This window comes from Hermetia illucens, chromosome 4 (assembly GCF_905115235.1).
Source record: "Hermetia illucens chromosome 4, iHerIll2.2.curated.20191125, whole genome shotgun sequence".
Classification (NCBI taxonomy): Eukaryota; Metazoa; Arthropoda; class Insecta; order Diptera; family Stratiomyidae; genus Hermetia; species Hermetia illucens.
This window is the reverse complement of record NC_051852.1, coordinates 58,723,878-58,750,677: the sequence shown is the minus strand read 5'-3', so window position 1 is coordinate 58,750,677 and position 26,800 is coordinate 58,723,878. Positions and strand designations below refer to the sequence as shown.

Below are 26,800 nucleotides of genomic sequence, written 5' to 3'. Positions count from 1 at the left end.
CTCTCGGCGGGTTGTACGAAGGCCGAGTAGGACGAGAGGCAAGACTTGCGTCCAGGACGGGTCGTCGCGTGCCATAATGGCGGCTTTCAGCGTCCGGTGCCAACGTTCCAACATCCCATTGGATTGTGGGTGGTATGCCGTAGTCCGCTGGCGTTTAAAACCAAGGAGTTTGCCTAACTCGGAGAAAAGGGTGGACTCAAATTGCATTCCCTGGTCAGTGATGACCACTGCAGGGACGCCAAAGCGAGGTATCCACTCTCGACAGAGGGCTTCAGCACATGATTGCGCCGTGATGTCTTTCAGAGGTATTGCCTCAGGCCACCGCGTGAACCTGTCGATGATTGTGAGGCAATACTTATAACCATGCGAGTCTCGCAAAGGCCCTATAATGTCGAGGTGTATGGTGTGGAAACGCTTGGTAGTGCGGGGGAATGAGCCCACTTCTTTCCTAACATGCCTGGAGACCTTACATTTTTGGCATGCGATGCACTCTCTGGCCCAGGAATTAATATCCTTGTTCATGGAGGGCCAGAAGTATTTTCCGGTGACTAACCGGTTTGTTGTCCTGATGCCGGGGTGCGCCAAGTCGTGAACTGCGTGGAACACTTCCTTGCGAAATGTGGCCGGAATGTATGGCCGAGGTCCCTTTTCCGAGTCTTCGCAGCAGAGCGAGAGGTTTGAGCCGAAGATGGGCAACTCCCGAAATTTGTATTTGGGGTTGGACTTGAGGCTCTGAAGTGCTGCGTCATCCACTTGCGCCTTGGCAATAGCCGAGAAATCGAGTGAGGCGGGGATGTTAACTTCGGAGACACGAGACAAAGCGTCAGCAACAATGTTGTCCTTCCCGGACACGTGCTGGATGTCCGACGTAAACTGGCTTATGAAGCTCAGGTGTCGAAGCTGACGAGGGGACGCTTTGTCGGGCTTCTGTTTCAAAGCGAACGTGAGAGGCTTATGGTCCGTGAACACTGTGAACGGCCTGCCTTCTAGGGAGAAACGGAAGTATTTGATGGACAGGTATGCGGCGAGCAGTTCGCGATCGTAGGTGCTGTAGTTCCGTTGAGCGGGATTCAACTGCTTCGAGAAGAAGCTCAACGGCTGCCAAACTTGGTCCACCTTTTGGTGAAGGGCAGCACCTACTGCGATGTCAGAGGCATCAACAAAAACGGCTAGGGGTGCATCTTGCAGAGGGAATGCCAAGAGTGTAGCGTCAGCCAGTTGTTGACGAGATTTGTCAAACGCGCAGATAGCCTCTTCAGACCACACGATCTCTCGTGTGTCCTTAGTTTTGGGGCCAGACAAGTACGCGTTCAAAATGGACTGGAGATGGGCGGCCTTGGGCAGGAAACGACGGTAGAAGTTTAGCATGCCCAAGAACCTCCTCAACTCCCTCACTGTCTTTGGACGCGGGAAGCTTGTGATTGCTTGCACCTTGTCTGGGTCGGGCTGTATTCCTTCAGGGGAAATGAAATGGCCGAGGAATCTCACCTGTTGTTGAAGGAATTTGCATTTCTCAACGTTTAGGACTAAACCGGCCTCAAGGAGACGTTGAAAAATGCACTCGAGATGGGCTAAGTGCTCAGACTCAGTGGAAGAAGCGACCAAAACATCATCCAAATATACGAAACAGAATTCGAGGTTTCGCAGGACTGAGTGAATGAACCTTTGAAAGGTTTGCGCCGCGTTGCACAATCCGAAAGTCATCCGGGTGAACTCGAAGAGTCCAAAGGGTGTGCATATTGCCGTCTTTGGAATGTCTTCAGGAGCTACTGGAATTTGGTGATAAGCCTTGGTTAAGTCCAAGGTCGAAAAGATGCGGCAATTCGCGAGGTGATGCGCAAAGTCGTGGATGAGTGGAATTGGATATCGGTCAGGAACAGTCTGTGCATTTAGCCTTCTGTAATCCCCACATGGGCGCCATTCGCCGTTTGGCTTAGGGACCATATGCAGTGGGGAAGACCAACAGCTGTTTGAGGGCCTGCAGATACCCTGTTGAACGAGTTGTTCAAACTCTTTCCGTGCAATTGCCAGTTTCTGAGATGGTAGAGGACGCACCTTCGAGAAGATCGGGGAACCAGTAGTGATAATGTGGTGCTGCACATTGTGCTTCACTGGTTTGGAGAGACTACAGTTGGTAGTAATCTGGCTGAACTTTTGGAGAAGTGCCCGAACACGAGAGTCGGTAATATCTTCTAAAAGAACGGAAAGATTATTGCCTGGGTGAGATACCATATGTCCCGACGTATTAAGGTTGGTCGTGGAATCTATAAGAGACTTGTTTTGCAAGTCCACCAGCAATCCATAGTGACACAGGAAGTCTGCGCCTAGTATGGGGAAGCTGACATCCGCCAGGATGAAACGCCACGAAAACGTCCTACGCAAGCCAAGACTCACGTCCACTTGCCTATACCCGTACGTGTTTATGCGGGAGGAATTTGCTGCCGCCAGTTTGAGCGGTTGAGGGAAAAGTTGATGATGCTGGGGTACGGGAAGAACCGAAACCTCCGCACCCGTGTCGACGAGGTAGTTGCGCCTGCTGAGGGGGTCAAAAATAGTTAGGCGACGTGGTGCTGCGTTCTGGGTGGCCGCCGCCAAAACCCCCCGCGGACCTAGTTTTTTGCGGTAGAAGAGAATCTACACGGTAGCGTACATCTTGTCGCTTTATCCCCGAATCTGCGGTGGTACCAGCAAATCCCTGGGTCCGTGGACTGTCTTGACGACCTGCTACCTGATCGCCCTTTTCGGATGGCAGACCGCGAGCGTGCTCGCGATCTGGCGCCCGAACGCTGAGCGTCCAACGTCGCCCGCATCTCGGCCATACTGGCTGTTAATGCAGCAATCTCGCGCCTCAATTCACCCACCTCATCCGACGGTGGTTGAACGGCCGCCAAGGTTGGGCGTACGTACACCTCCTGAACCTGGTCGGCCGTCGCTGCCAGTTCCTCCAAGGAACCGGAGACGCAAGCGAGGATCGCCTGGGTGCCCTCCGGGAGCCGACGCAGCCAGAGCGACTTGATCAGGTCTTCGCCGATCTTACTCCCACCCAATTGCCTCATTTCACGAAGCAATTGGCTGGGAGTTCGATCACCTAAGGTTAAACCTGCCAGCAAGTGGTCTAATTTTGCCGACTCGCTTGCCGACAGGCGCCTGATCAACTCGCTCTTGAGCTGCACATACGATGTCGACTTCACCACGTCGGACACCAGAAGTATGGACTCTTCGTCCAGGCCGATCACCGCGTAGTTGAAACGGGTCGCGTCCGATGTGATGCCGGACATTTGGAACTGTGCTTCCAGATGCACGAACCACAGTTCGGGGTTCCGCCGCCAAAACGGAGGAACGCGTACGGCGAGGGCGGTCACTTGCGGGTTCGATGGGCCTGCTGCGTCTTTATTGTCAAAAGACATCTTGTTTCACGAAAAGTACGAGATTGAAATGCAAACGCGGTGAGTTTATTCTGAAACGCGGTGAACTTTACACCGACACGGCAGGCCGCACCCACAAATGCACGCACGAAACGAGAAAAAACGAAGCGGACGCTATCCAGCGCAGACCAAAAACACCACCAATGAGAATGGAGGACTCGCGATGCTAAACACCTGCACGCCGTCTCTTGCAGCGATTTCAATTTTTTTATTACTATTTTTTTTTTTTAACTGAATAAATAATATATTATATATAAATGAATAATAACTTCTCTTAAGAATAACTCCTCGTTGTTTGTCGGCTGTAGCTGCGGCGTTGGCGGTGCTGGGGACGTCCGTTTGTTGCCGTTGTTGATCGTTGTGGCAATGATGACTAGTCCGGTGCGTGAAAGGTGTTGTGCAGGAGGGCGTGCGTACGGGAAGTCGCGTGAAAATCCACTTCTGGTGAGGGTCCGACGTGTGTCGCGCAGTACACTGTGTAGAGAAGGTTTTCTCGCGTTTTTCTTTCTTGCCTCTGCTCCGACTCGGGATGTGGAGATGTGACACGTTTTCGTGATGTTTACCACGGCACTCCACACTCAACTGTAGATGCGAACGCGTGAAAATCGCTTGCCGTACGGTCTACTGATGTTTTGGAAGGATTTCTCAGTCCTTGGAAGTTCTATTTCTGCCGTGTTGTTCGGACGAATTTTTGTCGTTAATAGAACTTCACCAATGTCGGCGATGGTGGAGTTGAGTGCGGCGGCGAAAGTGGCTGCGGCAGCGATGGCGGCTGCGGCTGCGGAACTCTTACTTATCTCCAATCGGTTGTTGCGGCTGCCTGCTGGGCGATTGTGCTTGCGCAGACTGCGATTTGTTGATGGGGATGATGATGTGCTTGAGTTTTTCAATTTTGCAGGTTCTGGGAATTCGGGATCCTAGTTGTTGATGCTGTTGGTGCGAGTTCCGGGGTCACCAATTAAGTAATCCAATTAAGTAATTATGATTACTTATTATTTTTATTGAAATATTTAAGCGAACTCAATGCGAATTTTATACAGCAAACTCAACGCGAATTCTATACAGTAAACTCCACTCAAATTCTATTTTCAAAAAGGACTTCCATATTCTTTAGCAATTTTCAACTTAATAATTAAATTCAGTGACAGGTCTGAAAAACATAATTACTGCGATCTTCCACTCCCTTGGTGTGCCACGCAAAGTGGATAGATCCGCGCCATCTATTCGCTCGCAACATTCGAAATAAATTTCGAATGCTGCGAATCCTGCCGCGCCACACACGTAGATACCACTCCGATTGTTACACTCAAAACGCTTCCTTGGGATTTTGGCGATTACCCCTTCTTCCACACTTGCAGGGAAAGGTCTCGGATTTGCGAGGTTTCCGTACGAGTGAAAATACTAGTTCTGCATATGCAGCGATAAATAACTCTACGGGGAAACCGTGAAGCCGACCTGCTTTACTCCTTCTTAGTGCATTAATGGCGAAATGATTTCCCTTCTGGTCGCAGGCACAGTCCGTATCCGCATGTTACGATGACTAGCCACCTCAAGTAGCTGGTCCGCAAATTCCTATCCACTTGTGCCGTCTTTTAAGATCACATTTTTGGAAAATAAATTTCGTTCAGTTGCCGACCTGTTGAATAACTATGTAGCTTCTTTGGCAGTTGTCACGCCAAAATTCGAATTCATCGTCGTTCATTTAGTGCGGTACCGAAGTTAAAATTGTTGCATCTGAATACCTTCGCTGACTTTAAAGTTTGTGTAAGTGTGTGTATCCATTGATATGTTGGACCATTATCAGTCTATTAAGTATGGGTTGAGTAAGCTGACAGAAACTAAAGAGTGAGCTCTGTAGACATGCATAAATATCTGCAACTTTGGCGTATTGTTTCATTTGCAGGCAAACTTCCGTACGGAGGGCAAACTATTAGCTACTTTCTGACTACATTAAGGATACTCAGCAAATGATAGAATAATGTCTAATGTCCAGACGAATCAGCGTGTGCCATTACGTACGCTTTAGATGGGGTCAGCAAAATAAAAGCCTCGCAATAAGGTAAGAACAAAAATATTTTCTTTGTTGAACAGAACATTGCATTCATAGTAAACTACGATAAAAGGAAACGAAGTAAAAATATTTCAAATAATGTGAAAACGCTACCAATCGAACTCTCAAGAAAATATGAAAATATAAAACGTTTGCGACAGCTCCAAGCCATCTTAACTTAATTCCTCTCCTTAAATATGAAAACTAAATAGAAGATCACAACATTCAGTAGATTAGCCTTACATCCTAGAACGAGTTTGCCAGCACGAGAATATCCCCCGAGGCAGACACGCGGATAGAGAACAAAGGGGAGTATCTGACCACGGAAAACCAGTTGCCCGGCAGCCGCTCTCCGTAGGCTCGTTGGAACATTTCAGGAATTACCTGGCAGGTGACCCCCTCGAAGTGCTGCCGGAGCTCCTCGTAGATCATGCCCGCCAACTTCTTGCGGCTACGACGCCGCACAGGCCACAGACGAAGCATTGCTTTCGCGTGAATGCTCTTCAAGGCCAAGTATGCGCACTCGATTTTCGCTTGTAGAGGGGTCGGGAACGAGCAAGGTTCCGTCGAGAAGCAACTCTGTTCCACTATCACCGCACAGAAGAATCCCTCGGCGGACGGAAGTGTGTACACGTTGTAGGATGGAGCCGGGATGCCTTGGAAACTGCAGTAAATCTCGAGCGCGATTGCAAGCTCGACATCATTGTAACTGTGAATTTGCTCTGGGAAACTTTGCAAGAAGGTGAGGTAGGTACTGTTGGGCAAATTGCTCGAGTCGGGCTCCCAAGGAATGTCCTCTTGAGGCTGAGGCTCTGCAGTCCACGCTGGCGGGGGTGGTGTGACGGATCTCACGAACCTCTTCTCTGAGGGGTAATCATCTTGAAACGAGATATCTGGCGTGGTCTGTGGCGTTATAAGTTCTTCACGCGCAGCACGCTTCCTCCTCCTCTTGCGCGACGAACGGCTTGTAGTAAGGTGGATGCTGGTCGTGTAGATTTTGCAGGAACGCCTCTTTGACTTTTTCTGCTTCTTCACCATATGCGCGATATGTGCAGTGCTCTCATGGTGGCGCGGTATCACATACGTCTCGCCCTGCTTGGCTGTTAGAACAAACTCCCCCGTCGACTCTAGGAACTGTTCGACTGATTCGAAGCCGTACATGCCGACTTGCAGAGGGTGCCCCTCGAACTCTTCGTAGTCCAGCAGGATATCCTGCAGCGTCGCGGGGCATTTACGCGATATCGCTAAAGCACGGAGCGACGCGATGAGATCTTCAATTCCCTTAAATCACACAAAATTAGATTCAAGCACGGAAATTCGAATTTGCAGTTAATTACCGTAAAACTCGGCGTGGAGTTGTCCGAGTTGCGACTCATCTTCGCGCGGATTAACCGTTCCGTTCAACTGTTGTCCACGGAAAATGCGTCCGGCTGAAGGTCTGCCAGTCAGTAGTGGCGGTGTAGAGAGCGGCGGGACTCCTAAAACCAGAGCACAGTCCGCCAAAATGCACTTGTTAAATCGTCTACGCCGCAAACAAAATCCCACCTCGAGTATCCGTCCCTCTTTGTTTACTTGTTTATCGCCGCTTCTGACTTTGACGTTTATCGGGAGAATTTGTTTTCGCAAAAAGATAGGTTAGAATGTTGGCGGGTAAACATTTCAAAAGTTTGTAGTGAGCTTTGCATGAAAATATAGGAATATGCACTGGCCTTAAATATTCACTTTCGTTTAAAAAATGATTGTATAATTACGTACACTTCGTTACACACGAAATGACTGAAGACTCCATTTTAATGCCCTCACAGATGTTCGAAGTATGCGCATCCCTGCACTTGTTGCTTTGGTGTGTGTTTGTTTTGTCTCTCTCGAAGCTCGAGCAATCTAACAGCGCCCGCAATGGTACGCTTTCCGCTAACTCTCGCGGGATAGATGGCAAATATCTGCCGTCAGGTGAGATAAGATTGCCCGAGCCCGGAGCTTTCGACCTCGGAAAACGTTTATGTGGGTTGGGGTTTTGTGATTTACAGAGGGTGGCCGAATTGTTAGAGTCACTCACATTTTCCATCCAATTTTACGAATATGACGCTTTTTGCAGTATGTATTATTTATTTGCTATTATTACTGTTTTTGAAGTTTTGAAGTTTATAATGAACACTGCCATTTTGTGGTGTAATAGTTGATTGGACGTGCACGTGTTCTACATTGATTTTGAGATTATTTAGGTTGATTTTAATTATGTTCTGTGCTTATGCCGTGGCAAGTACCTATTCATTCATAAGTTATTTTTTAAATTAATTTATGTGTGATATGGTTACCATATATAAATATTTTTTATTTTAGGGGGTTTTATTATGAGGAAAGATTTAGATTCTTGCGAATAATTTCTGAGACAAAAATACTGACAATTCAATTGCATTGATATCAAACGTTTCACGTCTGTAGAGAGAATCAAGCAGAAACTTCTTCCAAAATTAAAATTAGCATCGAATGAAATGGAAAGTTGTGTCGTCTTGACTTAAGGGGGTCATCCCGTGTGTCGGGTTGGAGAAATCGATTTTTTTTTTGCATGAATTGTATCTATATATAGTAGAGAATATGTGGGCAAAGGGATTTTCCGATATTCCGAGTCCTTGAGAAATTACAGGGTTAAACAGGTAAGGAGTTTGCAGCCGCGCCTACAGTACTCGATGAGAAAGAGCATCGAATCTTTTTTTACCTGTTAGTTTTTCACCTGAGCCTTATAAATTTGAACACAGGTATAAATATAAAAAGATGAAAAACCAATCAATTGTCTAAACTTATTTGCTGTTTGGAATAAAAAGGATAATCCAGTCTAGAGTGAGCACTGAAAGGCGTTCAAGTTATACTCAGTTATATTTTGTTGTAAGTACTGTGCTGTTTGTGTGTTCAGTGATTTTTTTAAATAGATCGTACGAAGGGAGATCGCTTTAACGTTCAACGTTATGCTCCCATTAAAAAACGAGTACTTCATGGGAATCGATAGTTATCAGAGAAGAAAAAGGACTGCGCATCAACAACAGCAAAGAAACTTTTAGCAAGCATGAACATGGATGTTCCAATTGCGACAAGTTTTGTATATTGTATATTGGATTTTGATGGGGTTTTCTCTGGTATTTCTGCAAATTTCTGCATACGTAGTAGTAAAAAAGGAATACGAAGGACATGTCGAGAAAAGAATGGGAACGCGGCTTAGAAACGCAAAGAAGAATCACAAAGGCATTGGTGGAAATTCGAGAGAAGGAATGAAGCAAGAAATTTGGGAAACTTTCTTCCAGAAATGTTCTACAGAAGAAAATCCTCAGCATCAAAATTGTCCAGCAGGCGAGGGCAGTTGGTGCAAATGGCGCAAAGCCGAAGCTAAAGGATAACTGGATAGTTTTCACCACGAGAGGGCACCTTTGACTGAAGGAGTACAAACAGTCATCAAACCAATCTACGAAGATTTGTCACAAGATGATCTCTTGAACAGATGTTTAGGAGCAGAGACCCAGAATATCAATGAGTCGTTAAATGCATTGATCTGAACTTTCGCTCTTAAACACCTTCATTCTGGGGCCAAGGTCGTAGAAATAGCCACTTTTCTGGCTGTAATTATTTTCAACGGAGGATTCAATGACATTCTCAAAATCCTAGTGACCATGGGATGTCAAGTTGGTCACATATGTCAGGTTTATGCCGACCGCCGTAATGAAGCGCGAATTTGGCGGCCCGAACGACGATCGACTGACCTCGCTAAAAGAGCCAGAATTGACACCAGAGAGCAACAATCGGCCTAACAAGACTTTTTTGAAAAAAAGGAGGGTACTCTCTATGGACTAGGTATAGCAGATTAATGGTGAGCTAAAATTTTACTGTTGGTAATCACATTTAAATTTTCAAATGCGTTTTTCTCGAAACTGCATCTTGAAAATCGGCTGCCACCATAGCTCAAAATCTATCCCACCAAATTCTTTGAAAATTTCACGGCTTCTTTAGTACACATTTCTACGGTCCGCAAACTAGGATAATTGGAATCAGACGGGTAGTTTTTTTTTATTCATAAAAAAAGCCGTAAAAAAATACCAAAATCCAAAAAATTAAGTTTAAAAGCCCACCAAAAATTTACCTTTCAATATTTTCTAATTATCCTAGTTTGCGGACCGTGGAATATTGTCCACATTAAAATGCCGTTTAGTTTTTTTCCCTCAGATGAACACAGCGTCCTCCAGCGTGGCAGCAGAAAAACACCTTTTTTTGGAGATGGGTGCATAAATTAACACCTATTCCGAAAATTAGCTACGAAATCAAACTGAATTTATCACATATACTAGAGATATCAATAAACATATGGTGAAAAAATCACGTTTCTATCTTTATCCAGTCCATCAAAATAATTTTTCAAAAAAGGCAAAAAAAAACGGCCTTTACACGGGATGACCCCCTTAAAGGAAAAATAAGAGATATTTGTGCCCAAAATAGATTTAAATTTCTTCAGTGACAATGGGATAGATGTAGGACGCCAGCATTTTAATATCAATAAGGTCAGCTCTGGCGATAGCCATTAAAGAAACCACTTTTTACTCCTGCGATGATGATAGATTCAAATAACATTTGAATTATATTATAAATTCTTTTCAGTAGAAATCATCAGCCATTTTCATTTAGCTTTCATGTAGTCTCCGTTTTGCAAAGTGCAAACTCAACAATCTTTTCGGAGTTTGTCTTTCTAATGAATCATCGGCAGTTCCTTTGCTTTCTATAGTAACATTAAACAAAACTATTTAAGGAAAAAGTTTTCGATTTCCGCATTAATGAAAACAAATACAGCACTGTCGAAAGACACAGGTCGTTTTCGAAACACGTGTTTGCTTTTTGTAAAAATCAAAAATGAATCTATAGCAAAATCGGAACATTTTTCTTTTAATAGGTTTATCCATTCAGTATTATAGCCTGATCAATGATTGGCAACTAAATTACAGGGCGTCTATGAATTGTCCGAAAGAAAATGAGGCAGGATGCATAACTAAGGCCTTAAAAATCAGAATGATATTCAAAGTACAAATTGTTATCGAATGGCAGCTTTATATTTCTGTACGAATCTGCTCCATGTCAAAACGCCTAAAAAGAACCGGCTTGGTTTTCATTCACCGGAACTGAACCCCACTAAAGACTTTGGAGATAAATGAAAAACACAACATTTCAAGAAAACTATAATGAATAAGATACAGTTGACTTGGGATGATGATGTTGAAATAAAGGTCCGTGAAAGAAAACGCCTCTACCAAAAATTTCTCGACGATAAAACACCGGCCAATTTGCAAATTTATAAAAATGCCAACCGAAAAGCAAAAAATCAGTCGCTGTCACCCGGGGGAAGCATTACAAAAACGAGAATACTTCGATGAGAGATGGCGAGAATACTTCGAGCAGATTTCGACTGAAGAATTTGTTCATCATCCACTTCCAAAATCATTGCCGACATTTGGACCAATCCCACCTGTCACCGCAACTGAAGTCGAGGACGCAATAAAACAAATGAAATCGGGGAAAGCCACCGGACCTGACAACTTCGCATCTGAGCTCTGGAAAGCGTTGAGCTGGGACCCAACACTGTGGCTTGGTGAATTCTTTAATCGGGTTATTCAGGAAGGAAGAACACCATCTGACTGGCAAGAAAGTATCACTGTTCCAATATGGAAAAAGAAAGGTAGTCCAGCAGAATGTTCAAATTACCGTCCGATCCGGTTACTTTTCCATACCATGAAGATTTTTGAACGCATTCTTGACAACCGTATTTTCGAAATCGTGGAAATAACCATGAATTAAGCCGGGTTTGTCAAAAACTGCGGAACTACTGACGCAATACACGCTGCGCTGTTACTCATGGGGAAACATCGTGAGAAACATCGCCCTCTTTACATTGCATTTCTGGATCTAGAGAAAGCGTTTGACCGTGTGCCACACGAACTCGTCTGGTATGCTTTACGACAACACTTGATGCTAGAAGAACTCGTGCACTGGGTTCAATTGCTCTACCATGATCCGAAAAATAAAGTTCGAAGTATGGCGGGTGTTTCAAAATCGCTTCGTGTCTCTGTCGATGTTCGTCAAGAAAGTGCCCTCTCACTACTACTCTTTGTCCTTGTTGTGGACACCATCACACGGGATATCCAACGTCCAGCGCCCTACATACTGCTTTATGCAGATGATGTTTTCCTAGCATCTGATAGCAAAAATGATCTCGAGCAACTTGTCCAAAAATGGAATGATCGCTTCATGCAACACGGTCTCAGATTGAATCTAAACAAAACTGAATTTTTTATGACCGATCCCCATGAAACAGGCACAATCACTGTCAGCGGCTGTGATCTGCCTAGAACTGAGCGATTTAAATACCTCGGGTCAACGCTATCAGCCAATCGTTATAATGTTGCACCGATCGTGGAAAAATTACGAGGGAGGCGTCTTCGATGGTATGGTCACGCAATTCCTTGCTAACGAGAATTCACTTGCCAAGATTGGTCTGAACATCGAAGTCGATGGTAAACGACCAAAAGGCCGGCCGAAACAACAATGGTTTGATCCGCAGGATGGGGATTTAAAAGCCTCGAGATTACACCCAGATCAGGCATTCGATAGAGCTAAATGACGAAACCGATCACAACGAGCCGACTCTGCTTGTGAACGGGACAAAGGCTGAAGAAAAAGAAGCATAAGATACAGTTGACAGAAGCCATTGTGGTGGCTACGCGTAGAAGCGAGCATTAAATGTATTGAAAGTATGCCATAAAGAGTAAGGGTTATGATCCTAGCAGAAAACGGCTTGTCTAAATATTTTATATTTTTTATTTTTTTTAACGTTATGGGATTATAGTATAGTATATAGAAATGTCTATTTAAAATGATTTCAACATGAATAATTTGGAAAAATTGGTAACATGCTTGTATTTTTTCAAAGGTGGCTCTAATAATTTGCCCACGCGCTGTATAATAAAAACTGCAATGTCTACTAACATTATTTTCCATTCTTTCGATTTTTCAATGTTTAAGGGGGCATCCCGTGCGTCGGATAAGCGGAATCGAATGTTTTTTGGCATCAATTGTATCTAGATATAGCGTAGAATATATGGGCAAAGTCATTTTTTGATATTCTGCGTCATTCGGAAATTACAGTGTTAAACAGGTAATATGTCACATGCGAGATTTATGTCGATCGGCGTAATAAAATGCTTATTTACCCGTCCGAATGACTTCGCTGAAGGAACGAGAATTGAAGCCACGGCTTTATATGTATTTGTTGAAGAAACCTAGGGCTTATGGACTGGGCATAGTAGTAGTTTTTTTTATTCATTAAACACCAAAATTCACAAAACAAGTGGATGCCTTGTTAGATAAAAAATTTAGCGTTAAAATGCCGTCTACTTTTTTCTTCAAAACACCTTTTTTGAGATGCGCGTATAAATTGCTCTGAATTTCAATAATGAACTATGCTATCGAGCTGAAAAAAAATACTACTCACGCTGTATTTTTATCCAGTTCCTCACAAAAAATTTCTAAAAAAAACGAAAAACAAGTCGGAATACCGGAAGCTCGCACTTCGAGTATAAAGGTTTTGTGTTCATCTTATCTAAGAAATTTCAACGCACATTTTTCTATCTGTATACAGCTACAAAACTACGAGACATACGTACATATTACAGTCGTAGATGTTACGCTCACCCTAAACAAACAAACTGCCTATTTTCGAATACTGTACATATATAGGCACGTATATAAATTGATCGTACCCATATTTCCGATTTACTTCTTATATCTATCTGAATTAGGCACTACCCGCAAAGTTCATTAGCACGCATATACTATATACCTACATACACGCATGTCTCGTTGGAATAATTGATATTCATATACGAATGATTAAAAAACTAAAACAAAATAATTCTTTTCCACCCAATTCATACGAACTTACTTCGTTGTGGTATTGACGAATCGATATGTGACGATGACGTCATGCAGGTTGTAGAGTGCACGAAATTCACAAAAAACTGTAAAGTCTTACACCCTATAACTTTGTTAATAATAATAATAATTGTGCATTATGTTCTTCATTATACGCATGCCAAATTTTGTACGTCTGGGATGAACATAAGGGGGGTGCCGGGTAAATTTCTAAAATGTGGAAATATACTATTATTAACTTTATTTGTGCAGATATCAGAACCGGATATATTTGTAGGCCTAGATTTCGTAGAAATGCACTACTGTGATTTTTTTTAGATTCTTCGGTTGGATAGGTTCTGAGAATGAGACCTGTTACACTTTTTGGGGGTCATATTTTGAGCCCTCGCTCCCCTATGTTTCACTCAATATCAAATATTGAACCAGTTTCGAAAAGTACTAATTGAGACCTTTCATTTGATACCCCACATAGCCACATTTTATGAAAAAAAATTTTGCACCCTCCTTTCACATGTATGGAGAGCCCCCGCTTAAACTTAACACAAAATGGCGTCAGTTGCTGCATGTAGAGGGAACGGCAGATCACATACTCGTACCAATTTTCGTGACAATCGGTCCAGCCGTTTCCGAATAAATCGCCTGTGACAGACAGACAGACAGACGGACAGACAGACAGACAGACAGACGGACAGACAGACATCGAATCGATTCTAATAAGGTTTTGTTTCTCATAAAACCTTAAAAAACGGCCTTCAGGCGGGAGGACCCCCTTAAGCTGATAACCATGACTAATAATATTTGAAAATATTATTTGGATTAATAGTTAGGGCGTCGTAATGGATACAATTTTTGAATACCGCTGGAAATATATTGTTAATAATAAAAAAGTTGATTTCCGTTTTAAGAATGAGTAACCAGTGTACAGTGGTTCCGAGCTCATTTAATACAGTCACTGTTTTTAGTCTTGCATCACTGTAATATCGAAATTTGTTCAATAAGCTAGTTTCGAGTGAGGAGAATCCTGAAAATTGTTGTTTATGGAATATAAGACCGATATTTTAGTTAGATTCACGAATTCCAGCTCACATCTTATTTGACAGTCTCCTTGAGTGTGAGAAAGGTTTCGTTTTTCACCCGTAATACTTTTTTTTATCATGTTAATTCACTATAACATGACATTTTTTGAGTGCAACAATTGTTAAGTTTTTCCTGCGTTGCCGTATAACAAGGGGGCAGCGTAAACTGATAATTCACTACTTCAAGCAAAGGATAGAGCGTTGGGAAAATTGTTGTTTATGGCCCAGCACTTAATTGAGTACTTTGTAGAAAATCAAGTCAGAAAAGCGCCAAATAAAATCTCTAGCAAGACAAATAAGCAAGGCACTATCCGAAAAATCCAAGCAAGGTCCAAACTATCTGCTCCAAAGTGGGCAAATTTTCTTAATGCATTGGAAAAGTTATACAGTGCTGAAACAATCCAAACTGTGCTGCACGACCATGATTCAAACGACCGAGTTGCTTGAATCAAGCCTTTTATTTCAACAACAGATACGGAAAGCCGGTTTGCCTTTGCAAAGAGAACTACTTTTGGAGTACCATAATTTTTATAAACAAGTCAAGTTTAACATTTTCTGCTTATGTCTGGCGCAAAGAAAATGCCGAGCTCAACAAAAAGAACTTCAAAAGAACTGTGAAGCATGGTGGTGGTCATGTAAAAATTTGGGCCTGCACGGCTGCAGCTAGAGCTGATAGCTTAGTTTTTAGTTAGGGAATAATGAACAAAACGCAGTACCTGGATATACTAAAAAAATTCTGCAAAATGTCCAAAAACTGGGTCTAAGGGAAGATTTTAGCTTCTATCAAGATAATAATCCGAAGCACAAGCCCGGAATTGTGCAGACTCGACTGATTTGAAATTGCGCGCACGTAATGTCAGCACCGGCGCAGTCTCCTGGCATCAGCGTTATCGGGAATTTATGGACAATTTCGGACAACAACTTAAGGTAATATAAGATTTCAAATAAAGAAGACCTCAGGAAGGTGCCAAATAGGTTCCAAGCTATTACTAAAGCGAAAGAATATCAAACTATATATTATTTATTAGCACATATGTTTTCCTGGGATACGGTTACTAAACTAACACCAACAGGTCAACTACCAAACCCTATCTCCACTTGATCGCTGGGAGTGCTTTCTTAACAAGAAGCTGCAGACAGAGAAGGATGAAAATGAGTCTCCCGCGCTTAAAAGCGGGACAAATTCTGACATTTGGTCCATTAGGTTGGGGGTTCGGTAGGGCTGAAACCTTACAACACAAGGACGAACCTGGTAACCAAAACGGACTAACGACTTGCGCATTTTCTCATAGAACGTGCGCTCCTTGTACAGATCGAATGCCGTCCAGCAGCTAGTCGATACCCTGTTACAATACATATAAGGCTGATGTAACTTTAAGCACATTTTTCTCAAAACAAAGTTTCCTGAGTGATCATGCAAGATTAAAAAGAAATTATTTGACCAATTGCCTTAAAAATCCAGTTTTTACTTTTTTTAAAGCGTTCTTACTATACCAAACCAATTTTCGATATTTCAAAAAAAAAAAAAAGAAAAATTGGTAGCACACAAAAGCCCGTCTGGTAAAATCCAGTTTTTTAAATACTATCAGATTACAATAATATGTAAGCAAAGCTTCAATAAGAATCTTTTTTGTCTTAAAAGATAAAGCATTTGAAAAATTTGATCCGGTTAAGTCCCCATAAAGCACTATGATAACGCAAAGGTTCAAATCGTACTAGTGGCAGATAGATTTGCTGGGCATCTAACTGTTGGAAGTGGCATATGAGTACCTTAGTCAAATGAGCGTAATAATCCCACTTTCACTTAAATAATTATCGCAAAGAGATTCTATAATTTATTACTGTGATATTCCACCATTCTTTTTAATTTAATTTTTTATAAAGTCTGTTTAAATTGAACTCAATGAAATAAAATTGATTCGCAAAACATAATAACAGTTCTCCCTTTTTCCATAGAAATACTTCATTTTTCTTTAATTTTTGGCACTAAAGTAAATAACTATGTACCTATAACCGCGGGTGAGCACATATTGGATATTGCAACATAATGCATCCTAGTGTACAGCTACTGTTTTCCAATGAAGTGCTCTTACACGATTCAAGGTTTACATTCAAATTGGATTGTCGCATCGTTGATTATTACATAATTTTGTTATAAATGGGGGTTTTTTGTTTGTAAAATTTTGTGTATCTGGTCTTCATGTGTTTGGTTGTCCATATGTAGGTTTTTTGGCTTGTATACTTCTCCGTTTGCCTTTCTTTTTCAGAGGTGCAACTCTTGAAAAGGCACTGACCCAAACCATTTACTAACTCCTGTCCTCCTCCCCGCGGATCAAATGCAAAGCGCTACAACACGGAGACAAACATAGCTTCAGCGAACACGCCCTCCACGCTTCTTTGGCCAACCATGTGATTAATTGCATTCTAGTATTCCTGGCACCCAAACATTTTCCCAATTAGCCTTTCCGTCTTTCCCTATGACCCTTCTTGGCGTTGCATAGGGCAGTGTGGAACTCATCACTACAGCAATAATCAGCCTATATCTATTATCACTCCAAAGTAATTGATTGCTGGCTTTGAAGTTACGATGTGGTTTACCAACATCATGTCGGCAGTTGCGTTCTAACTACACCTCCTAACAAACATTGCCTCTATTTTGTCTGCCACGAATTCGAGGCTTAAATTTTTCGGCCAGCCTTTATAGCTCTGGTTGTTTCGGATGAATACAGTTCAATATCAGGGAGATGTTCTCCACTATAATACCCGCATGCCATTTTCGTAGTCTACTACATGATGGTCCATAATAGCGCGCCTCGCTTGGAGCTGTTTGGCACGCCTGCCGAGACATGGGTCCATCGCCCGTTCCATACTACAACCTTCTCTCTGTTACCTAGATGCAGCAGTACTGATTAACTGTCTACACTAACTGTTGAATGGATTTTGCATCCAAAGGGCAACCATTGGGCAATACCTACTAGCATTATTCTTTCCGTTCATTCCACTTTTGGCCAGTAACCAGTTAAATATTAGTCGCTCCAGTATTTCTCCATAGTGCCCAAAAGGCATGTACAGGAAAAATTTCCCAGGAGGTGTATTAGCTTTTAATAGCGCTTCCAAACCTCAGGAATCAAACATGCCTCAGGCAATTCCACAAACATGCTCGGCCATGAGTTAACTGCCAGCTTAGGGATTTAATTTCGGGTATTGTTTGGTCTCGGTACCCCGTTACCTCTCAGCCCGCTACAAATTTCGTTCAATCCTTTCATCTTTACTGCGACAATACTACCAGATCGGGGGTTGGGTAGGTCAGGCAGCTTTGCACGGAAAACCAAGGTTAGGAGCCGCGAAGGGTCCCTCGAATGAAATTAGTTCTGTAACGATGGACCCACCAATGAAATCAGACAAATGATTTGCGCATTTTGCATTGAAAGTACGCTTCCTGTGCAGAAAGGGAGCTCCCAAGCTATTTGATACTCTGTCCCAACATAAGGCTGATGTCATAGCGTTGTGCTGGACGGAGAATGTTTCTTGGTGAAGAGCTACTACACCATATATTATAGTGGTTGTTCAGAAAATTATGTGCTTGGAGTAGGTTCCTGAGCCAGCTAAAAAATGAAACCTGTCTTTGTCGGCTTTGGAAACATGAGGAAACATAAGCAATTTGCGAAGCAAATTCCGAAATATAAGCCTTATTAACGCGATACGTCGGCTCCTATAACTTGCATAAGACTATCAATGACAATGGATTGTGGTTTATTCAACTAGTAGTGTTATATGGAATGGTTGTTGGAAGTGCCTGGTTTGCGCGTAAAGCAGTCCACAGAAAAACATGGGCCTCTCCAACCAAAATCTCAGCCTTGATGAATGTCAGAACATATCGAACACTATAGACTTGGATGCATGGCATTCCGAGCTCGAATAAGACAAAAATGAATCGCCTCTGACACTCAGGTAAGAGTGAATACTAAAGCCATCCATAACAGAGTGTTCCGTAATAACCGCAGTCAATGAAGGTCCTAGAGGTGAAGCACTGACAAATGATCTTCATAACCATCTAAAAATTGTTATCACTGATATGGCCACAAACATACTTGGTCCCAATAGTAAAAAACGTCGGAAACACCGATTGGTCTGAACATCGAAGTCATTGGTAAGGGACCAAAAGGCCGGCCGAAACAATGAGGGCTTGATACCCTGGATATTGATTTGAAAGCCACGATGAATGACGCTAAGCTTCCTACAAAGAAGGTTACCACTGACTACAATGTTTGAGGGATTATATACGTGGTGGTTGCAGAGGATTTTGCTATGTTCGGCTTGGCAGCTGAAGTCAGTTAAAGGAGATAATTCAAAGAAAGTTTGTGGTGGTGAATTGGCAAGTTGATAGAAGGAAAACTCGAGCCCGGAGTGAAAATGATACCCTGCAAGTTGTATAATTAATCTGATTGTGATAAAATTTGTATATTCTAGGGAGCTTAAAAAATCCCAGGTCCGGGGGTAATCTCTTCCTCTCTCCTTTAAAATCTGCATTGTAAGAAATGTTGAGCATATAAAGTTTACATAAGTGTCGCACAGAACCTTAAATGCCAAACTTCTGGTTTTTGTGTCCGGATAGTTCAGTGGTTAGAATACTAGGCTGTTGTAAGGAGGGTCGCGGTTGAAATCTCACTGGTGGCAGTGGGATTTGCATCGTGACTTGACGTCGGATTTCAGTCTACTCAGTTGGGAATAAGTACCTGAGTCAAATCAGGGTAATAATCACGGGTGAGCGCAATCCCGATCACAGTGCTCCCTATAGGGTATTGTAAACCTGTAGTGTTCCGTTACGGTCCCGAATGAAGTGGTCTAACACACTTCAAAACCGTAATGCAATAGGATTGTTGCGCTGACGATTATTATTATTCAGATTTTTGATTTGTTTAATAGTCTTACTTTATATATCCTTACTGGATCCAGAAAAAATCATCCTGGATATAGCGCCAGTTGTAAATCAATGTTCGTAGCTATTCGCTGCTTACCTGCAAATAAAGAAACAAACTTTTATTTCATTGAAGAACATATTTGTATTGTGTTTAAATGTAATTGTGTTGAATAGAAGAAAAATTATTTTAAATATTTCCAAGATTTAATAGAAAAATTTTGTTTTGATCTGTTTTACTCCAGCATTAGATGGTCTGGGAAAGTATAATTTTGTGCGAAGTTAAAAATAATAATCTGGCGAATATCATTTTGGAAAAATTCAATTATGTTAGAAATAGATGTTGCAGTAATGACAATTAGGCAGGCACAAAATTTGCGTAACAGTAGGACGAATATTTAGTTAGAATACTACTAACAGATCACTCGAATGTTGGTAAGAATTTCATCAAAGTGCTAGTGTACCACTTTCTGACAAAGTGTTGGCGTACCTTCTTAGAACTTTGAGCGAGGTTAGAGCCTGCACGCGGAGTTAGCCCCGTTTTGGAAATAGATGAATACGCATTCGAATATTAAAATATTCTATAATTGTAAACGAAATTTGCATAGATTCGATTTCTTTTAGTATGCTATGCCACCCAGTGATTCGGATCTCCGTGAAAAGTGTATGCAATTCGTACGAATGTGAGGATTCTGATTACGGAAATCTCTAAGTTTCGCGATAAGGGATTTTGCAAATATCAATTTTTATAAAATGATAATCAATTCGTCTATGATATGTCTTTCAGAGTTCTTAACTGGAGACTCACTGGAAGCCGGGCAAGAACTCGATAAGCAGTTTTGACATCAGGATATTTCCCAGAAGACGACACCCACCGAAATTGTAAGATCTCTCTCTTCAGGTGCGATGCAACGGATATCTTGGGATCTTAAATTCATCCTTAATTAACACTAAGGATATTGATATATTAACTTATTAGTTAGAAATACATAACGTAAGGAATTAGCCAACATAGCTGACCAGCACCATGCAAGAGGTACTAATCATAACTCTGATGAGCGGTTTAGTCAAGATTTCGAGGGTGTCGGATGAGCGCTCCATATCGGATCACAGAGTAATCAAGTAGGTAGAAGTCCTCAACAGAGTCGTAATTGTCGCATATGAGGGCAGCTGTCTCGGTAAGACAGGTAAGTCACCATTCCAATGTGCAATCCCCTGCTTACTAGGCAGGACGGTCAACCAAAACTGCCTGTATCTTCTGACGTATGTATTATGGTATGCCATACAAGAGAAACAGAGATGCCCTGACTCGCAAGGGAATGGATTGGGTAGAATGTTAAAGAGTAGGGAAATAGAAGTACTGATAGATACAAATTCTATCGTCATGAACACTACTCAAGGTTGTCCACAAGATGGGGGTATTATCACCGTTAATGTGGAGTACAGGTGACCTAACAAACACTGGAATACAGGTCCAGGGTTACTCTGATGGCATTGTTTTAATCTGTAAAGGCAAATGTGAGGAAACCCTAACTGGACTACAAATCACTACTAACTGTTGATAAATTCAGCCAAGAAAATAGGCTACCATTCATTAGGAAACGTAAGTTACACACAGACAGACAGAACGGCACAACTCAACGAAGTGGGGAGCGGTGTAAATCGAAAGAAGATTTATATTCTTTCCAGGCGGTATCCCCAATTTCTGATACCAAGGGGTAACATGATAACTAGGTTTCATTTCAATAAGAAGTTTGAAAAACGTTGGTGCAACAGGGCAAATTGAGTGAGCGTGGCATTGATACGGGGCTTAAACCGGCAACTGATTATTACAGAGGGATCAGGCGCCAGAGTTAATGGTCCAAGGAAAACCTACCTTTGCATATCATAAAACAATGGTGCAAAATTCAAAAAAACTTTCAAATGAAAGATCTCGATTAGTACTTTTCGAAGCAGATGTTAGTTTTGACATTGGTTATAAAGGGGAGAAGTGCCGAAGTTTGAAAAGGGTCAATAGCTTCAACGACCCATTCTCAGAAACTGCCCAACTGAAAATCTGAAAAAATATGGTAGGCCGTGGTGCCTAGGCCGAAAAGTACTCTCGTTATGATATCCATTGCTAACAAATCATATACACCCTACGAGCTATGTATTATGCGTAAAAGAAACCGTCGGGTATTCAAACATTTTTTCATAAAAAATCAATAAAAGCTTTCATACTCGAAGCGCCTAGGTTTCGGTTTCCGATTTACTGTATGTATAAAAAGTCGCTGCCGGTTCAGTTACAGTAGAGCGTCCGGATCATGGTTTTTTTCGAACGATCTGAGAGTAAAACTTGCCTAAAACACCATAAAGTCGTCACCTGAATTCGAGTATCAGTTCAATGATGTATATATATCTAGTGACTTACAGGTAGATCATGGCTGATCTGAGGATAATCTTCTATTTCATATGCTGGTTTCCTAGCATTTAGCATGTTTTCTTCAATGAGAATCCTCACGCTCATCTCATCACTCTTATCTGTCTTTTCTAACTGCCTTTAATAACAAGATCTAAAGAATTTGCTAATCTTACGGAATTAAATTTTACATTAAATTTAGGCTCATTAACCTCCCACAGATCAACAATTGGTTAACATCCTGATTTCAAGAAATCAGAACATGTGAATCCAAGAACTTGTCTCCATATGAAATGGGAATTAATGTAACTGTATCTCAAGGGTGAACTCAATATAAAAAAATTTAAATTAAAATTATCAAATTCTTGCGAACTTACAGCATCTTAAGCCATGCAAATAAGATGCTCACGTCATTATTAACGAGAATATAATAACATGATGCTGATGATGATGAATTTCAATTTCTATTTATGAAGAATCTACTTCTCCCCGGGCGTTTTTAAGGTTCTTATCGTAGTAAAATCGATTCACTGCCTGTCTGTCACTCGGAATTTTCTCACAAACGAAAGTACTGATTGATACGAAATTCAGTGGGAGGTGGCAACTGTGAATCTCTACGCAGGCGGTGAATTGCATTGCTGTACGTTAATGCAGATCCCCATATACCTAAAAGAGGGGTGCTAAATTTTTTTCACCGAACATAGTTATATGTCCGGATAGCTGAGTGGTTAGACCGCAATGCTGTCGTACGGAAGGTCGCGGTTCAAATCTGGTAGCAGTGGAATTTGTATCGTGATTTGGCGTCGGATATCAGTCGACTCAGCTGTGAATGAGTACCTGAGTCAAATCAGGGTAATAATCTCGGGCGAGCGCAATGCTGACCACATTGCCTCCGACAGTTTAGTGTAGTGTACCGTTACGGTCTTGAATGAAGTGCTCTAAAATAACACACTTCAAGGCCCTGATCCAACATGGATTGTTGCGCCAACGATTATTATTATTATTATAGTTATGTGGGGTATCTTATGAAATGTCTCAATTAGTACTTTCCGAAAACGATATTGGTTGCAAAGGGGAGGAGTGCGTGGGTCCGAAAAGGGACAATTATTTCATGGACCCGTTCTCAGAAACTACCCAATATAAAAAAAAAATCTAAAAAAAATATGGTACACATGGCATCTATGCATACAAATACTCCCTGTTAAGATATCTGCTCAAATAAGCTAGTAATAGTGCACTTTTATATTACGGAAATTTCCTGTGAACTCTTCTTGGTGGTTTTGGTGTAAATCTTCCCATTTACTAACAAAGTTATAGTAGATCAAAGTTGCTCTCTTCAAGTCAAATAACCACTAGTTAAGAGATAAAATGTCAATACCACTTCGAATTGGATATCGGATGTATTCAGCTTATATACACATAGGTGGAACCATCGTGTACTAAAATATTTTTGTATACGAAATCAACAAAACCTTTCATACCTGAAGCGCCGAGCTTCTGGTAGAGCTTCTTCACATTTGCTAATAATGTTTGACTCCTTCCTAATGTAAAGCATATGAGGTTGACTACGCTTTGCAGATCAAATTATTTCTGTAAATGGCTCTTTAAAAAATAACGGGCAATTGGATTTTTAGCTATGTACTCACGGAACTGTCATGTACTCATCACATTGGGAAACACAAAGCTTTTTTACTCAAAGCAACTAGCTTCTGGTTTTCCGACTTGTTATTGTTTCTTCCAGAGCTGCTATGAAAAAGTAAATTATTAGAGCACCGATTTCTGCGCTACTTTAGCACCTAAACAAACCCAGAAATCTGGATTTGGAGGGAAAAGTGAGATCACTACGGGAACATCGTCTTAATTTAGTCGAACTATTCTTTGATATGTAGGACGGATGATTAATTGAATCATAGAATCCTCCAGTTGCATCATCCAAAAGTCTTTCATATAAATATTAAAACATCAAGAGGCGTGAAAACATAAAAATATGCAGTAATAAGTAACATAAGATACCGTAAGTCCAGAAATTGTACTTCTATAGCACCGCCACATCCAGAAATTGTGCTTATAAATGTACATAAGAGAATCTAGTAGATCCGAAGTTGCACCTTCCGATCTTCGAATTGTTTGCTTCTGTTGTGAGAAACTGCTCCAAATATTTGAAAATAGGTATGTGTGCCTTTTTTATGGAGCAAATCCATTAAAAAAGTATTTAGCGAAATTTCGTAAACAAGTAAATCGTGAAAGATACTGACGGTGAAATCATGAGTGGTAGTTGATAACAGCATAATCTGCATGCACAATATAACTTTTTGCATATTATAATAATGAATCTGGGTAAAAATCAACCGTTACCAAATAACCAAGAAACCAATGAAAAGTTGTTATTCTGTAAATATTGCTGGAGAAGGCGGGATATAGTAGAGTTAGGTTAGATTCCAAAAGAAATTCGTGGAACTATTTCTTCAAAAATTATCTGTGTCAATTGCGGAGAGTCTCTAACGAATGCATTTAGAACAATTATTAAATCGAGACACTTCAAAAAATGTTTTGAGATCATCTTCATATTGATCAGAGATCGTTTCAAAGGAATAAAGCTAACACAGATACATAATAACTCCCAGAAAATATTTGGGATTCGATCTTTTACAGTTTTGCACGATGATAGTATATCCGCAACTGCCTCGGGCAACCAACAAAAAGAAGAGTATATCTTGCTAAGAGTTTACCGACCTGGATATGTGTATTATACAATGCAGATTTCACAGCTCACCAAAACCGCGGCGCAAACATTAAAGAAAAAACAATGATAATATTAAAACAACAATAGATACTAACAATAGACTGATACATTTTATAATAATAATTCGGAATAGTTTTCTAGTTGTGCTTCACTCACTGGAATGGCCTGAGGTAAATAACATGTATGTATGTAAATATTTTCATGAAGATGGATTCAGTGAAAGAAACATTTCTTCGGCGCTAGGAAAAGAAACATTTAAAAAGTTAATTAAAATCGTAGACTGAATTCTTCCTATTCACTTTGCACCGGATTGATGATCGGGAAATAAGAATGAGAAATTTGAAAAACAAAAGAAATGTGGTTATGGGGAAAATTTATCTTTGCTCATTTGGTTACTTCTGGTTGGATTATACAATGTTTATTATAGTTGGAACTGTTGTTGTTGTTTTGCTTATATCATAGCATTTTTTATTTGCGATACCCAGAAAATTTTCTGTTGAGCTTCGCATCAAAGTACTCGTACATGATAGAAATTGTTCCAACTGAAAAACGATAATTGCTTTTATTTAATATTAAATGTATGGATGTATAGTAGTTTCCATTTAGGATATTGACCTTGGATTAACGGTAGTTTAAAAAAGGATATAATATCTGCGTAACTCATTCATTTGAATTCAGGTCATTTAGTTTTACTTTGGAATGCGTTTTCATATAATTCTATCAGAAAATTTTAAAGCTCTTTCATAACTTTCGAAATAGCGGACATAAAGAAAGTAAAATTAGGGATGTTCCTGAAAACTTTCGAAATGATCATAGTAACTGCTAAGTGACCCGTTTAAAATTGAATAAGTCAGAAATCGGAAACTGGAAACTGAGATCTTTATGCTTATGTATTTCTTATGTAAGAATATCTTGACGGTTGCAATTGTGTATAGTTCGCGACGTGTAGTGTATATACATTTAGTATGTCAGACTATTTACTTTAGTGTAATAATGACCTTTTTGTGGCGCGAGAACGATAACTTTGACCTACTATATATTTTTTAAAATAATATGGCTTTCACCAAACTTTTCAGTATTGTATTCTATTTTGAAACCTACTTAAGTCTAAAGGTGCTTTTCAAGTAAGTTTTCCAAATATAATAATATATATACTGTATACTAACCTTCCCGGAAGGGGGTTATTTTCAAAGATTTTGCGATTGGGTGGTTTATGAGAATTAATTTTTAGTCTAAGTGTGCATTTTTTAGCCCCAAGTACTTTCTTTTATAATTGGCGTCAGGACTGAGACTTAATTTAAAAAGTACCAACCGAGATCTTTTATTCAATTAATCATATAGTTCTATTTGGAAGAAATCATCTGCTGCGTTTATGGCATTTATTTCCTCCAACTTGAACAAATTCTATGAGATCAACTTCAACAAGTTTTCGTCCAACATAGAACTTTAAAATGGAAACTGCCCTAAAATAGTAGGTGCGGTCTTAGTGCTCAGAGGGTACGCCTGGCTTCCACCTCATATATAAGAAGTCAGAATACCGGAAGCTGAAGGTTCGGGTATAAAGGTTTTGTTATGTGTATTGAATCTGAATAGGTCAGTGGTTAAAGTGCTAGGCGGTCATAGCAGAAGGTCGCGGTTTGAATCTCACTAGTTGCAGAGAGATTTGTATAGTGACCGGATGTCGGATACCAGTCGACACAGCTGTGAATGAGTCTCTGGGTAAAATCAGGGCGAAATGCTGAAAACAGCGTACTGTAGTGTACCGCTTCGGTCTTGAATGATGTGCTTTAAAACGACCCAATCCGATCGGATTTTTGCGCCAACGATAATTATTATTATAAATAAAGTTCTAGGCTATGAACTTTTTAAGAGGAGAATATTAAAGGAATTCCTAGGAAAAGACCTAATCAAGTTGTTATAAATGATCAATTCAGCGTTGAAATTAAAATGCGTTCCTTGAAATTGTAGAGCGACCAAAGTCAAAATGGTCCATAGACCAAGGAAAAAGCCAAGAAGAGTCGAATCGCGTCGTCAAATATCGCTACTTCCTACCTTCTACGCACATTTTTCCATTTGTATATAGCTAAAAATTCAAAATATTCATTCATATGTTTCCAAATTCCGAAACATGTGCAGTGTGGGACAGAATGTGTAAACGTTTACTGACAGCTAATGAATATTCTTCCGTTTGCAAAACTACTAGCGATATGGCACCGTTATTAAATATATTT

At 40.9% G+C, this 26,800-nt stretch overlaps 1 protein-coding gene and 1 long non-coding RNA gene across 4 annotated transcripts in view; one reads left to right on the top strand and one right to left on the bottom strand.

The window, feature by feature from the left end:
• Nucleotides 1-4,940: 4,940 nt before the first annotated feature.
• Nucleotides 4,941-24,610, top strand: LOC119654174. The gene is made up of 3 exons (XR_005249790.1): nucleotides 4,941-5,189; nucleotides 5,329-5,484; nucleotides 24,479-24,610. It is a non-coding gene; the product is annotated as an uncharacterized LOC119654174 (long non-coding RNA).
• LOC119654171 overlaps nucleotides 5,481-26,800 on the bottom strand; it is a 36,702-nt gene continuing 15,382 nt past the window's right edge. The window contains exons 1-3 of one of the 3 annotated variants that reach the window (XM_038059343.1): nucleotides 7,231-7,279; nucleotides 6,813-7,067; nucleotides 5,481-6,746 (exon numbers count right to left, since the gene is read on the bottom strand). In XM_038059343.1, the coding sequence (XP_037915271.1) occupies nucleotides 5,722-6,746; nucleotides 6,813-7,067; nucleotides 7,231-7,264 (1,314 nt within the window). In that variant the 5' untranslated portion in view covers nucleotides 7,265-7,279 and the 3' untranslated portion in view covers nucleotides 5,481-5,721. Of the gene's footprint in view, nucleotides 6,757-6,812; nucleotides 7,068-7,230; nucleotides 7,280-26,800 lie in introns of those variants that run through there. The other 2 variants (XM_038059345.1, XM_038059346.1) reach the window with 2 other exon arrangements.